The 15946-nt window shown below is 37.1% G+C and overlaps 1 protein-coding gene across 6 annotated transcripts in view; it reads right to left on the minus strand.

The window, feature by feature from the left end:
* Window positions 1-15946, minus strand: part of LOC110452430 (rho GTPase-activating protein 7-like) — a 215867-nt gene that overhangs the window by 80710 nt on the left and 119211 nt on the right. For all 6 annotated transcript variants that reach the window (XM_021500950.1, XM_021500951.1, XM_021500954.1 and 3 more), the window contains one exon: window positions 2809-2836. In XM_021500950.1, coding sequence (XP_021356625.1) covers window positions 2809-2836 — 28 coding nt within the window. The remainder of the gene's footprint in view (window positions 1-2808; window positions 2837-15946) is intronic.

Raw genomic sequence — 15946 nt, forward strand, 5'->3', positions numbered from 1 at the left:
TGCTAACACGTCTCCGCGAGGGAGAGACCAAACCCCAAGGATTCCATGACGGAAATGCCATGGGGTTAAACCCATATCCCGGAGGATAGGGGAAAGGTCCCGCGGGCTGGGAGTGACCCCAGAACTGGCCAAACTGGCCTGCCTGAGACTGGGGCTGGCCAACTTGCCCAAAGGGCGAAGGTGGACCGCCACTCCCTCCAGGTGGAAACCCGGACATGTACGGGCTAAGCCCGTAACTGCCGGGATGCTGCCGCAACCCAAAACCATCCGCAGGCTGGTAAGGGCGGCCCAAGGATGGTTGCCCGCAGGCACCCGTATACCCTAAGCCAGGGGAAAACGGAGGCCGGAAACCGGCCCCCTGTCCAGCAAACCCAACCCCTGGGGGGAAACCCCCCAGGTTCCCAGAAGAATGAAACTCGGGACCGGACCTAATAGGACCGGGTCCGGGTAACTGACCGGGAGGGTATGCCTGACCAGCATTGATGCCGGGATTAGTGAGCTGCGCGTCACTAATCCCGGTAGACACAGACAATCCCGAAAGAAAGTCTGTTGTCACACCAGGACCTGAACCCGAAAGAACAGGCCCGGCACCAAGACTGTCCCCAACGACAGCACCACCTGGAATGCCGGGATCACTGACAGAGTCAGTGACCGGCGGCCGGTAGTCCCTACCCGAAGGCAAGCGCGAAAGCTTACGGGCGTTCCCGGCCAATTCGACCCTTGGCTGTGCCAAGCCAGGGTCAGGCTGCCCCTCCCCTACTCCAGGGAGTTCCTGGACAGGAAGGGCCACCCCCTGCTCACGAGAGGGACTTGCCGAAGCAAGACCCCCCGAGACAGGAACAGAGACAGTACCACCAGACCCCAGAGAGCTGGTGGCACGACCCCTACCTCTCTGCTTCCCTCGCTTACCGGAAGAAACAGACGAATCTGTCTTACGGTAAGTTGAGGGTAGCTTTGGAACAATGAAGTCCTTGCCCTGAGATTTTGACTGTGAACAAAGTTCACAAGGCGAAACCTCACTGCAAGGACGACACCTGGGACAGGCATCATGAGGGTCCCGTTCCACAAAGAAATGGGAACACCCATGAGCACTACCTCGTCGCTGTCCCGACCGAGACATACCCTCCAAAGCGAACGTAAACAAAAAATTTACAAGCAGATAAAACGGGAAAATAAGGATAAAATACGATAGTACAAAGTACGCAACGTAGAAAGAATTTCACCCGTAATATAAATCAGAAAACGGTTAAAATAAATAACGTTTGCCGAAACAAACAACCGTCACCGAAATAAACAGAGGTCGGAAATTAACCCACGATAATGGCGGACAGTGGCACCGGCACACGTGGAGTAAAATAACCGGCCGTAAAAGGCACAAAAATAATTTTCAACACAATTAGCTATATCAATAAGGGCAGATGGGTAAAACGCACACAAACTGCGCAAAAATATGAGTTGACACTCAAACCAAACCGACAAAACAAAGTTTTAAATTGGAGCAATCTCCGTGCGTCAGCATGCAGCAGGCGCCATAAAAGGAAGAGGAAGGGAGATCACTCCGTGGCTCTGTCATCGAGATAGAGGTTACGTCACGGTAGGGAGGTAGGGATATTTGAATCTTTTGTTTTTGGGCTACAAAGATGGGTGTAGGTATTGTATATGCATACTAAAGTTATGGTAATTATTACTGAAATGAAATATGTAGATCATCTTCAACCCTTTTACCACTGTAGACCATAATAAACTTATCCAGATCAAAGCATGGTAGAGTTAATTAAAGTTACGTAGGGGTGAAAGGGTTAACTGGGTAAAAGTATGTCAAGTGACTGCAGCGATTTAGAAATTGAAAGAAGAAGTTGCCTTTTTTGTTTTACCTGTCACCTGTTGTTACAGATATATCTAGTTGGTGATATGTATTGAAATAAACTAGTTTATAATTTGATCATCTACTTAAGGTCTTCATCAGTTATCAATGAAACCCTATGTAACCGAACAGATGAAAGCCTGGTATTTAACCCATTCACCCCTAAAGTCACATTTGAACCTTACCAAATCAAAGACGGGGCAAGTCCAGTTTAGAACTGAAGGGGTGAATGAATGAAAGGGCCTTATTAGCCAGCATCTCTTGCACTCCTTATATGGCATTAGTCAGCATCACCTGCATTCCTTATTTGGCAAACAATAAACGACTTACCTGCATCTACCAATGTGGTACAGCAATATGGTCTTTAATATTTTTCCGAAATAATTTCACAAGCAGATATAACACTATACATATACATATTCAAAATAACATCACACAGTTATTCTACAACTTTGGGACTCTTAAGCATGGAATATCTTCCTGCAAAATTCCTTTGGTATAAATGCAAGTTAGTATGGACAAAGGTAGAGTGTTCCAACACTTTTTGTTATTGTACATATATGCAGGCATATTATGTTTTGATTTATTATGGGTCCTCCACATCCATACAAATTAAGGCAATGAAAAGTTACAGGCCCTTTTTGAAATTATTCCTAGGAATGTTGCAGAAAAGTTTCAATATAACAAATATCAGGACCATAGTAAAGTTGATCAGCTTTGTACTTGATACACATGCAAGTGGTTCAACGATGTGAAAAAGGATCTTAGAAAAAAATACATGTCTTTCAATTATTACGCTTTTGATATATAGTAAACTGGCAAGAAATGTCCAAGTCCAATTACACCTTTTCTTTGATGATGATATAACAATGAGTGTTGGGGACTCTCTACCTTATAATATGTTTATTATAATTTATGTAGAATTAATAAAAACATGCTTTTACCTGCATCTCCTTTCCCAGGCTGTAGTTTCTGAAAAATATAAAACATATATATATATTTTGAATGAGGGTACTTTCTTTTAATGAAAACTTTCTACTATCAACATTCCCATAGTTATTGCATATCAGATCATTTAAAACATCAATATATATATTTTTCTACTTGCATTGCCGTTCTTTTGCAGTTTTGATTTCAGAAGATTACTTTTGGGTGAATTACTTTTTAAGCCTGTAATTTCTGGTTGTACAGCCTTAAAGATCTCTTTTTGGGTGACATTAAAAGCCGTTTTAACTTTAACTGTTTTCCTTTTTATTTGGGCGTATAAAACCATGGTAACACGACAGTGGAGTGAGGAGGGAACAGTACTCCCCTATAAGTGGAAAGCCAATGGTTTGTCCTATAGTCACCCTTGTGTATATACAGCCTCTTGACACAGTTTACAACATTTTGGTTTAATAGGTATATATACATTATCTGTCCTCCTAAGCGCCTTGGCTGCAGGTAATTCGGACAAGACAAATTTCAATGGAAGACTTTACAAGGAACCTGCTCCACTTTAGTGGAACACTTGTAATATAATATGCATATCTGCAACAGCATTACAAACAACACTTTAGCCAAGCTAGACCATTCAAATTTTCATGGATATAAGTTTAAAGTACAAGACAGCTATATTTCATTGCGACAGACACTTTATAAGGACATTTATGGTACACAGTTTTCCACGACACATCAGAAATGTTTTAACCGTTGCTATATCAACTCAAGTCTGACATTCATGTTTGAATTGGTACTTCACAAACTCGGCAATAACATTATTGGGTGAAAAAGTGAAGAAGAAGACAACAATGACGTTGGGAAAATTGAAAGGTCTTGGTGCGTGGCCAAAAGAAGTTCAGTAACATCATCTTTTGAAATGGGTAGCTGGGTTTGGCATAGAGGGAAAGAAATGATACTAGCGAAACAAACTTGAGTCTTATTGATAAAATGAAACCTCTGAAACAGCAATAGGTTGGCGGACGTACGTGAACTATTGAAACTGGGGCAACTCAAAAACAAAATGACAGAAGCAGAACTCTTAAACAGGAGAAACTAACAAAATGACAGTGGCGAATCTTTTCTTCAGGGGAAACGGTAACAAATTCAGGACAATGGACACCCTGATGTACCGAGTAAACTGATAAATCGACGGTGGTTAAGAAACCCCGATACAGGTTAAACAGTCAAATTCCAAAAGTCCATAGATAAAGCATTAGTTGTACAGGCAACAGGATCTACCACATTGTTGGGGTTAAGTTATAACCTTTTTATCTAAATATGTACAGGTACAAATGTCAGGTACTTTGTACAAAGAAGTAAGAACTTTTAACACTGATGTATTATAATTCAACCCTGCCCCACAAACCACTGACTTGGTAAAGTGTGGCGTGTTCCCTTAGCTTGATATCAGATTTTAAATTGAATTTATTTATTAACTAGGTATTCTTGTACATATAAACTCACATTGTAAAACAGGTAAAAAGCACACATTTTAGTTTGTGTATATCATGGACGTTGTTTACCTTTGTGATTTTAAACAGTGATATTTATTTTTTGAAATTCGCTTTGTTTGTATTGTGCCGAATAAAAATACATAGACAAGCCAGGTTTCTTTACTAAACAGTTCATAGTGAAAACATCGAAAGGCTTTGTTATTATCCTGAAGGGTTAAAAAATAGGCCCTAAAGAACAAGCATTCGTTTATAAGTAAAATATACATCTAGGATTTGTAAACATGCACAGCAAACATTCGGTGCTCAAGTGCAGTTTAACGGTATTGGTATTTTCACAGGTCTTCAATCCCTACTGAGGTACCAAGAATTTTAAAGCAACAGCATTTTAAAGACTTGAATGCATCATCACTCAATATTGAAAAGAAACGTAGGGTTTGGTTTAGCTAGGTTTAATTTTGTTTAACGTCCTATCAACAGCTAAGGTCATTTAAGGACGTGCCTCCATGTGTTTAGTGCAGGCGGGCCCGCATGTGTGTGTGCAGGAGACAGGGTATGTTGGTGTATTTGCCTCCTTGTGATAGCGCGGATATGATGCCAACTTTAGAGTGCTACTCACTGAAATGCCATGCTGAAGGCACCTAGCTGCACAGCATTTGGCCTGGTCACATTATATCTGGTCTTGTAAAAGAAGTCAAAGTTTGCGGTTTTGCTGTCACAACTTGAGTTTTCAATGTGAGGATGTGTCATTACTTGGATTCAACTTAAGATTTATATAATGGGTGTTGTCAATGAAGCAGAAGGCGCTTCCCCTTCTGGAACACCTGGTCTTATTCTCCTTGTACTTTTTCAAGTGTGGTCATGTAAATCTGTCCTTTGTTCATATTTTGCCCTAGTTTATCAATTTTGAGTTTGAAAAAGCTCTGTCAAATTACAGGTCATTTACTATGGTGACACTTATGATTTTACGAGCAAGAACATTCATGTAAATATTTGCTGGAGCAAAAGAACATATATAAATATATATTTTTTTACACTTGGATTCAAAACTTCACACCGAACCAGGGAAATTGAATTATAACTGCATTTCCCTCTTAAAAAATCAGCCTTGACCCGCTATATCTCCAATACTTTCTTTACACCTTCTCAAGAGTGATAAAAGTTTTAAGCCGTCCTCTAGCCACAGCCATTGTTCAGCTCAGCAAGAGAGATAAGACCACCAAACCAATGTTAGTGTGCTGCCCTATCTAGGCAGGCTGGATTAAAATTCCTTCAGAAAAACACTTCAACATTCTTAGAGGAGTGCTCTCTTTAAATCAAATGCTTTCAAAAAAAATTGCTCTTAAGACGATTGTGGTGATGACATTTTATTTTGTCAACTCCCTTGTCCAACATCTGAATTATACCCAATATTTCGAGGGGTTTACATTTTTTACTCTGGACAAGCATTATAGCTTGTACATATTTTAAAGGAGCCGTTATCATAAGAGATGTTTCAATCTCCTCTGTATGAGAGGTTTCAACAAAACCTTCTTCAGTAACATGAACATTTTCATATTACTCATAATAGGCCATTATAGGCTTGCGATTTTAGCCCACCCCCTTTTCACAACTTAAATTGTGGGAAAATGTTAAGTATTTAGACTTGAATAAATTAATGTGCATTTCTTTAAAATTTAAGTATTTCAATTTTTTTTTCTCTTTCATTTTTCGAATGTTATGAGCTGCATTCCCAGAGAAGTGTTTGACAGAAAACAGGATGTTACAATCATTGGAATGGCTCTTTAGTTGACTCCTTGGTTATCTTATACAGAGCCATGTGGGATATATATAAAAGGTTGACAGAAGTACGTGTATTTTAGCATAGTTTTTAAAGCCATGCTCCAATTTATCTATTTTACCACAAGTCACCAATGATAAACAAATGCTCTGTTTGTGTATTTTACTGTAATTAACCAGTTATGAACCCATGTACTAGTATGTGTATTTTACCATAGTTAACCAGTTATGAACTCATGCACTAGTAATTGTATTTTTCCGTAATTTACCAGTAATAAACCCATGCTCTAGTATGTGTATTTTACCATAATTTACCAATCATAAACCCATGCTGTAGTATGTGTATTTTACCATAATTTACCAGTAATAAACCTATGCTCTAATATGTGTATTTTACCGTAATTTACTAATAATAAACCCATGCTCTAATAAGTGTAATTCACCAGTGAGAAACCCAAGCTTTAGTATTTGTAATTTTCCATTATTTACTAGTGATAAATCTGTGCTCTGATAGGAGTATTTTTACCATAATTTACCAAAGATAAACCCATGCTCTAGTATGTGTAATTTACCAATTATAAACACATTCTCTGTTCCAGTGATATATAAACACATGCTCTAGTAAGTGTATTTTACTGTAATTCATAAAAAGGTTTTCAATGACAAACAAAAGTGTTCATATCTGTCCGGGGCAACTCTTCCCCTCTCTACAGGGTCATCACAATGACCTCGCTAACAGTTATACAGTCTTATGTAGACTTCAGACTAAAGCCGGTCCTTGTGGGCCTATTACAGGCAAAATACGGTAACTAGCTGTTATTGTTATGCATTTCAGATGTTAAATGCATTATCTAATTGATGTAAGCCATACCTAACCTATCCTACATCAGAAATACACAAACAGGCCACAAACATGGCATGTATATCACAGCACCTGATGTCACTAAAACCAAACACAAAACCACCGTGGGAAATAGATACCATACCTTTTGGGGGATAACCATGAATTAAGGTTTCAAAACGAAAAACATTTTGATTTCATTCACAGAATTGGTTTGATGTGTTTTTTGGTTTGTTCTGGTCTGTTTAGAACATTTTCAGCCGAGATACGTCTGCTGCGACAATGAAATATAACACTTATAGGGACACCTGTTACTTATAATGTGTTAGGCACCTGGATATATACATTTGCTGACCCAATAATGTATTATATAGGATGGGATAATGTTTCAAATGTCATATACCGCCCACATTTTACCAGAGATGTGCACCCCTCATCAACAGTATAACGAGCGCAGGGTCATACCTGGAAATAACCCCCAAAGTGTTAATTAAGTTTTAGAGTCAATAAAACCCCTTCAGCATTATATCTGGTAATTTTTTAATGCCCTCTGTAGGTATTATGTTTCAGTATGCAATGAAATGGGCTTTATACACTAACAGATAAAGGTATAATTCAGTTTTATTTGCATATAACGTTTAAACACAGAACACTCCTTTAAATTTGTGTACAAATCATCCCATCTATTTAATTTTCACCAGTGAAATATTAGGAGTTTAAATGGTTAATTCTCAGTGTAGAGAGAAATATCAAATAGTGAAAAAATAACACTTTTCGAGATTCGAACCAATGAAAATACATAATAAATCTAAAAGCTTTAAGTCAAAAAATATTCTGTTAACATTGTATAGCAAATAAATAATCACTTTTTCCCTTTTTAACCTATTAGTAAGATATATTTAGTTCGATGGGGATAAGTTTATTTTGCAATATTCATTTGCATTGTTGATAATATTTCAAATTTTGTGACCATGGATGCAATCATAATTCCTTTCCAGCTAATAGAATAATTTGGTTGAACCATAAATATGTCTGACATATGGGCTGTGCAATTAAGCTAAATCTACCAAGTTGGCAAATCTAATAGAGTTGGTCAGTATCAATATTTCATTGTAGTGAATTTAATAATTAATGGCAATAGAGGCTGTCAACTGACCAATGACTAGTCTATACAGGAATGTAGATGCCTGCAATTACTCTGTCCTAACCGAACGTTTGGACATTAGCACACCTGTACAACACATGGAAAGACATTAACATCCTGTAGAGGGCAAAGATCAAAGGTTACCAGGTAAGGAAGTGACCAGAGGTGTAATTAATTACACCCACATAAGGTGAGAAGATGACCACTCTAATAAGGTGTTATCCAAGGTCAGCCAGGTAAAACTGACAGGTGCCTGGTACAGGTGTCAATGTGTTACCTGTGGTTAACACACGATAGCCACCCATCATAGGGGTAGGCCACGTGACTGTGATTGCTGACCAGTATGTATGAAGTCATCCACAGTAACATTAGGGAGCTGTTACATAATGGATATAAGGGGTGCTTCCTTAACACACAGAAGCCTAATAATTCTGACAAAAAACTGGGTCTGATAAGCCAGGTGTATCATCAGTACATGTGATCTCTACAGGTAAAAAATTAAAAAGGTGAAAGTGATTAGATTCAAAAGAAGTTATATTGGTATATTGCTAGTTAACTGAAGTTTCAAAATCAAAGCCAAATTTCTTTCAGGTTTAAAGAGCTGCAACATTTCTTCTTAAATTAATTATGACTGTAATTATCAAATGATAAATTGCCAATCCCTCTATGGGATTTGAAATACATTTTGTTTTTAAATAACATGTTTACTCTACAAAATGGTGAGGTTTTGGTATATATGTTATCATTATTTTTATAATATGAAATCTATGCCCTTTTAGTCTTGCACAGTTTGGCAAACATCCACAAGACAATGTTGATTGAACCACAACATCAATATACAAAACTAATTCCAAAGATATAACCATATAAGCTCCTAATTCCTTTTTTATATATGCATGACCTTGGATTAAAACACAAGGAATATTTTCGCTAAGCCTGCAGCACATGCCGATAGCAAAACAGTTCTCTCAGACATGTCTGCCACACTTGAAGGTCAATATACATAGTACATAGCTAGTCATTACGTTTTAAAACATCTTATAAATCATTAATGCAATGGTGGAATTACTTAGAAGAAGAAATCGGATACTGGTCTTGAACGAAGATTATGCCTTTGATCTTGCAATACTTGTGGATGGTCTGTGAATGTGCAGAAAAGATAATTATATGATAGCCTATTTGAATTCTGCCAGATAAGATTTAAGTAAGGGCATTTGAATGTGAACATGTCACCTTCATTATACAATAAAGGAATGTCGAAATATAGTCCACACATATCAAGCAAAGACATGGCAAAGATAGAGCACGTATATTTTGCAAATACATCCACAAGTACGTCTTACATGCAGGTGTTTGTGTAAGCTAACCAAATAAACACGTGCTATATGCAACATCGGGTTGACATGGGTGGTATTAATTTTATTGCATACAAATTTACAATTGTTTTCATATAAAAAATAATTTTAATTTCAAAATTCATTCATTTAAAAAAAAGCAATATATATATATGCAGTTTCCTTTTACAGGTATTTGATAACCTTACCTTCAAAATGAAATTGTTCTAAATCCGTGAGAAACTCCAATGTCATATGTATTGTACATAGGAACCTGTCTTAACTGAACACATCTAAACTTGACAGGCTTTTTAGAAAATGCAGTTCAAGCCTGGAATAACCTGTCAATGTTGTCCGTTGTACAGAGGTTTCTCAGGTTTTTTTTTTTAACGTTAGGTGATGGGCTGCCAACAAAAGAGATTCACCTTACCTTTTTCTATAAAGGCATATAAATCAAATGACCAACATTACGAATGCCCACATTAAAAGGCCATCAAGATGGTAATTCCTTATCACCCAACCTACATTGACCACTGAGTGACCATCCTTTCTAGAAGGACAGGTCAAGTATTAACACCAGTATGTGAAAGTCACTGTCCCTAACATTTAGCTAGGTACTTAATAGAAAGGCACTATCCTTAACGTTTGGTCAGATTTTGATATGAAGCGCACTGACCATGAGGCTTGACCATTGGTGACCAACAAATTACAAAGATTAAGGCCAATGTCATGACATCTAAAAGCAAACAAATGCTTATTTATTTTGACTCAAAGATTTAGGGAATGTTTTCTAAAATTCACACGTAGAATGTTGACTTTTTGGAAGAAAAATATTCAAAATATTTAAGGCCTTGTCAAATATTTAATCTTTGAATAAATACTTCAAAATAATACAAAGACTATTTTCTAAACTGACACAATATGATTTTTCTAATAAATACCACTGAAAACATATATCACAAATTTTTCTATTTCAAATGACACAATGTTTTTTTTCAATCGGGTACACTGTTTAATAAAAAACTTTCTGCTATCAATAATAGCTCAAATAAAGAATAAGTTCAAGTGGTACCTAAGGACCTTACAGAAAATCCATGAAGAATGGCAGCTTTATGCCTAAGTCTATACAAACAGGCTGTGTGGAGCCGCATTATGGTTTTGTAGATCTAGAAACTTAATGTTATGGTGCCTTATGGACTAAATGTTCTCAGTTCGTTTGGAAACATTGTATAAAATATATATTTACTTAGCCTCCTACCAACCAGCACAAGGAGATATATTCAGGTCACCCTAAGGTAATATTTTTGAAATATGCTGACCTCCCATATGTTTCAACGCAAATAAATAGCTCTCGGCTTTAAAGAGCATAAGATGGTTTACATGTAGTTTTTATCATTACCCGTGTAATCCTTTGATAAAAGCCATGGGGGGTACAACGCTTTATCCCGGATAAAATAAAATTTGGTATCAACATTCATATGATGTTACTGGCGGTAACAAAGGTGTTTTTGTTTGGACCACTTAAAATGTTATGGAACAAGAGTTGTGAGGGGGGTACACGGGGATGATAATGTCAGGTGGGACGCTTTTCTGTCAACTCAAGGACCTTCCAGCTTAAAGGTGTTGAAGTTTGTTCTGATATGAAGGATAAATGACTAATACTGAGTTATGTGCTGCAATTTCTAGCTCACCTGGCACAAAGTACCTGTGAGCTTGAGCAATGGTGTGGTGTCTGTTCATCAAGCCTCGAGCTCAACTTTCTCTTTAAGTGACGTCTTCCTAAGATCCATAAAGCATAGAGTATTGATACTTGGCCTTTTGCTTGTTGGGATGGAGGGTTACCAAGTTTGTTCAAATGCATGACCTTGACATACTTTTAAGGTCACAGAGGTAAAATATTATCAAACTTTTTAACAAATTTAAAAGGCTTATTCTTACAGAGTCTAAATGGATGATATCTGGCTTGTAGCATGCTAGGGCTATCCAGTTGCTTAAATGAATGATCTTGGATAACTTTTAAGTCATAGCTAGGGATCATATGTATGATTTCTGAATAACCAAGAATCTAGAGGTTAATACTATTTAGTTTTTCCCATTCAAGGAAGTTAGTTCAAATAAATGACCTTGACCTGCATTTAAGTTCATATGGTTCAAATGCCTTAAAACAAATCATTCAGACTTTTGACTTACCAGTAAGAGATCTATGGTCATTCACAGTGAAAGAGTTGTCACATTTCAGATTAGGTCCAATAGGTCAAGTATAATATTTGGCCTGTAGCTTGCTGGGATGACATGTTATCAACTTTTTCAAACAAATGACTTTGACGATATTTGAAGGTCACATGAGTAAAATAAGCTAACTCTTCAATATTAATATTTTGCCTGTGGTGTTAGCCTCTTCATTATCAAATTTGACCTTGACCCAATTTGAAGGTCACAAATTTTAGATGTTTGCCAACAGCATTGACTAACAGGCCAAGTTATACAGGCCCATTACGTCTCTTGTTTTACAAAAGGTCTGCACCTTATCCAGTCTTAACAATATTGTTAATATGAAAAGTTGTTTCAGTTTACTGACAAAAATGAAAACTTAATTGTTATTGTTAACAAAGCCAAATTAACGTAAATTATTACAACAATGTCAGGTTTATTTAAATGATTACCCTAACAAAGCCATGTTAACTTAAATTATTGACTACAATTATTGACTGCATAACTTTTTAAGGAAAGTGCCTAAACAACTTTTGAAAATCATTCTCGTTGACATCATCACACAAGAAAACGCATTCTGCAGGGCTGACACCAGAAAAAGAAGAACGACACTTATCAATAGCGCTATCATGGTAATTAATGTCAATGATTGAATCTTTCTCCAAAGGCTACAGGATAAGGTGAATATGATATCATATGCTTTAAATAGTCTAGAAGAAACTCAGATTAACAGATAATATTGTATTAACCTTTCTGTAGGGCTAACCTGTTACTAATATAATCATACCAGCTGATTTATAGGAGAAGATAATTGAGCATTGTCACATTATAGTGATGATAAATGTCTAACTGTTCGTAGCTTGAGGTCAAGTGTGTTCGCCAGCCAAAGGTCACACCTGTCCAACATGATGCAATCTTACCTGTCCAATCCTTGTTACAAATGATTAACACCTGAACAATTAATTAAATCATTATAGTATATCAAATATACCAATGAATTGTTTACTGATGAATATATATATATATCAATTACAATAATCTTTTATAAAAATAATTTGTTTGGACTCATTTACCAAGTTTTTGCAACGTAATAAGCAAGGAATTAAAAGACTCCAAATTTTTGACAGATTTTTCTCAAATTCCTACGAGTAATCAAATTAATCATTTGCTGGGGACCTCATTTTTGAAAAGGTTAACTCTATCACGGTTTCAATAATATTTTTTTGGCAATATAATCATATTCAGAACGAAGTATTTCTACATGATAGTACAAAATTTAATTATTAATTCAAAACTGATTCATATGCATCAAGTATCTCCTTTAGGACTGTTATCATTTTTCTCTGTATTATCATCTTATATTTATTTTTATTCAGCTATGAATTTGGAAAAAAAAAATAAAGATTTTTTTTTTTTTAAATGAAATAATTCCCATGAGTTATGTGTGATCTGGTGTAATTTAGTGATATGTCTTGCTTTACCAACAGTTAGATTTCATTAACAGTAGCATTGTGACATTCAACGAGAGGTATAAATTGAGTGTTAAGTTGTAAATAACAAACCAACTTTGAGTCAATAAGAACCCAAACTTCGAACCTATTCACAACATAAACCTGTCAGATAGCAACCTTCAGGTAATGGCTGTCATTCCACGTTCATTTCACTCAAATTACAGGTAATAATCAGATCAATCTTACCTGGATTTTTTTACGAGTGGGCCTGAACAGCAGCGAAAGTGATTTAAAAACGTCACACAAATCCGCCATCGTAGTGAAGTAATAACAAGGTATCCGAGAAAAGTTTCAGCGGGACTGTTCCACACAAAATGTCAACAAACTAATAAACTTCTACACGTGTGAGGTGTGATCACTCAGAGAGTTAAAGGTATATACGTGCTACATGTCATACCCGTATACCTACAGGCTCAGCACCCGAACATATTATGATCATTCTCTGATGGGAACAACACAATCCATGTCCCTGCGCTTCCTGTAAATCGGACTTGGCTTGACCACGTTTTCCCTCCTCAGTCTGGTAGAGTTAGGGAGTACAGGTAAAGGGTATTATGAGTAGTCAAGCATGATATCTCAACCGGTAACCTATGCCTGGACCCCAGGTACTGGCTAAGCCATTTACCTGCAGTATGACATTACATTATGCTTCACCTTGTGAAGGACTGGTCCATTACGGCCCTCGGGGGTGGTCAGGCCACGGATCAATACATAATACACAGAGATTTAAAGATTACATATAATATTTTCACTTTCGTAACAAATTGAGAACCAATTGACAACTTGTTTGATCTTTTACTACGGGATTTAGCGTAAAATACAAACGATCTGTTGAGATAGGTGGTAGATTTTTACCTGCCGATTAAATACATATAGCCACTTAAGTAATACAGGTATGTAAAAAAGTTCAAACATCAGGATGCAGGTAAAATTACCTAACACATTAACATGGAAATAGCCACTTAAGTAGAACGGGTATGTACAAAAGTTCAAACATCAGAATACAGGTAATATTACCTAGGTAAGTCTCGTATGAAATTTAACACTTAAACCATTGCACAAATTTGTGTAAAAATCAGTCGAGATAAAGTGTGTCCGACTGAAAGGATTTGACTCTAAGACAGATTATCGCTAAGTATCTGATGTGACAATAAAACCCCTTATACTACCATAAACCTAATTCTATTGTTACATCCCGACACACTGCATGATAGCCTATTAACTTGTCACACTCTGGAATCTATAGAAGTAAATACCTGAATACAACCTAACTAGCCCTCATTGTTTTGCCCACATCACAATACAGATATGTGCTAAATCATATGCCGAGGTCTATAGCTGGTTTATTTCTGTTTACAAACTTTCTTGATCTGATTATCAGTGGGATTAGAGTGCTATATATATAGCAACCCCCCATGGCAAGCTTTAGACATAGTATGTATATAGTCACTTTGTCTTTTCCCCCCCTTACAAATTGGTTCCATTCATAATCTTTCATTGACAGCTGAATAATGCTACCATGGTCATTTTGATTTAAACTATATATACTCTATTGTCGCCCTGGTAAAATAGTACTAGCTGGTTCCTTCCGCCTTGGTTAGGATATTATTCTTTTGCTGATTCGTTAGAGCGTAAGACTAGTAAGCCAGAGGTTCGATTCCTAGCAGAGGCATTGAAAAAACATAATGACCTGTTACATTGGTGCCCACGTATGGACTTGGGAAATATTGACTGAAAAAATTAACAAGAGGCCCAATGGGCCTGCATCGCTCACCTGGTATTAATCTCACACTTGTAATATTAAAAGTGGACTTAAATACAGCTACAGGCAGAGTATCAGTGTTTGATTCATAAGAACCTATTAAAAGATTTAAACATATGACGCCTGTGCCCTTGAATGTCGAACAAGGCTATTACGTTGAAAGTGGGTCAAGATAATTTATTTGAACAAACTTGGTAGCCCTTCATCCCATCATGCTACAGGCCCAATTTCAGTACACTGGGCCTTTTGGTTATTGAGGAGAAATGGTTTGAAGATTTTAACATATTTGACCCCTGTGACCTTGAAAGTGGGTCAAGGTAATTCATTTGAACAAACTTGGTAGCCCTTCATCCCAGCATGCTACAGGCCCGATATCAGTACCCTGGGCCTTTTGGTTATTGAGAAGAAGTTGTTTGAAGATTTTAAGACATCTGACCTAAGTGACCTTGAGAGTGGGTTAAGGTCATTTAAACAAACTTGGTAGCCCTTCATCCCAGCATGCTACAGGCCCGATATCAGTACCCTGGGCCTTTTGGTTATTGAGAAGAAGTTGTTTGAAGATTTTAACATATTTGACCCCTGTGACCTTGAAAGTGGGTCAAGGTAATTCATTTGAACAAACTTGGTAGCCCTTCATCCCAGCATGCTACTGGCCAAATATCATGGGCCTGGGCCTCTCCAGAAGAAGTTGTTTAAAGTAAAATGTTGACGCCATAAGCTCACTTGGCCCTGTTGTCTATATGACCCCGGCGAAAAATGGCACCCAACGTGGGGCAAATATAACAGAGATTATTATTTTTTCAGTGCCTCCACTAGGAGTCGGAATCCACAACATGCTTTTGCGAAAAAAAATCTATTAATAGTAACAGTGACCTTGAGACTGAAACAGGAACTCCTCTGAGGTATCCTCATGATTGATCAAAATTTACTACAATGAAAGTCTATAGATAGCAAGTGACAGTGGCCTTGACCATGCTGGTACTATTCAAGATAAGCTCATTAGAGACATTCTCATGTTTCACAATTGTATGAAGTTTGATAAACATCTTTTAAAATATTAAGTCTCTT

This window comes from Mizuhopecten yessoensis, unplaced genomic scaffold (genome assembly GCF_002113885.1).
Source record: "Mizuhopecten yessoensis strain PY_sf001 unplaced genomic scaffold, ASM211388v2 scaffold6683, whole genome shotgun sequence".
Lineage (NCBI taxonomy): Eukaryota > Metazoa > Mollusca > Bivalvia > Pectinida > Pectinidae > Mizuhopecten > Mizuhopecten yessoensis.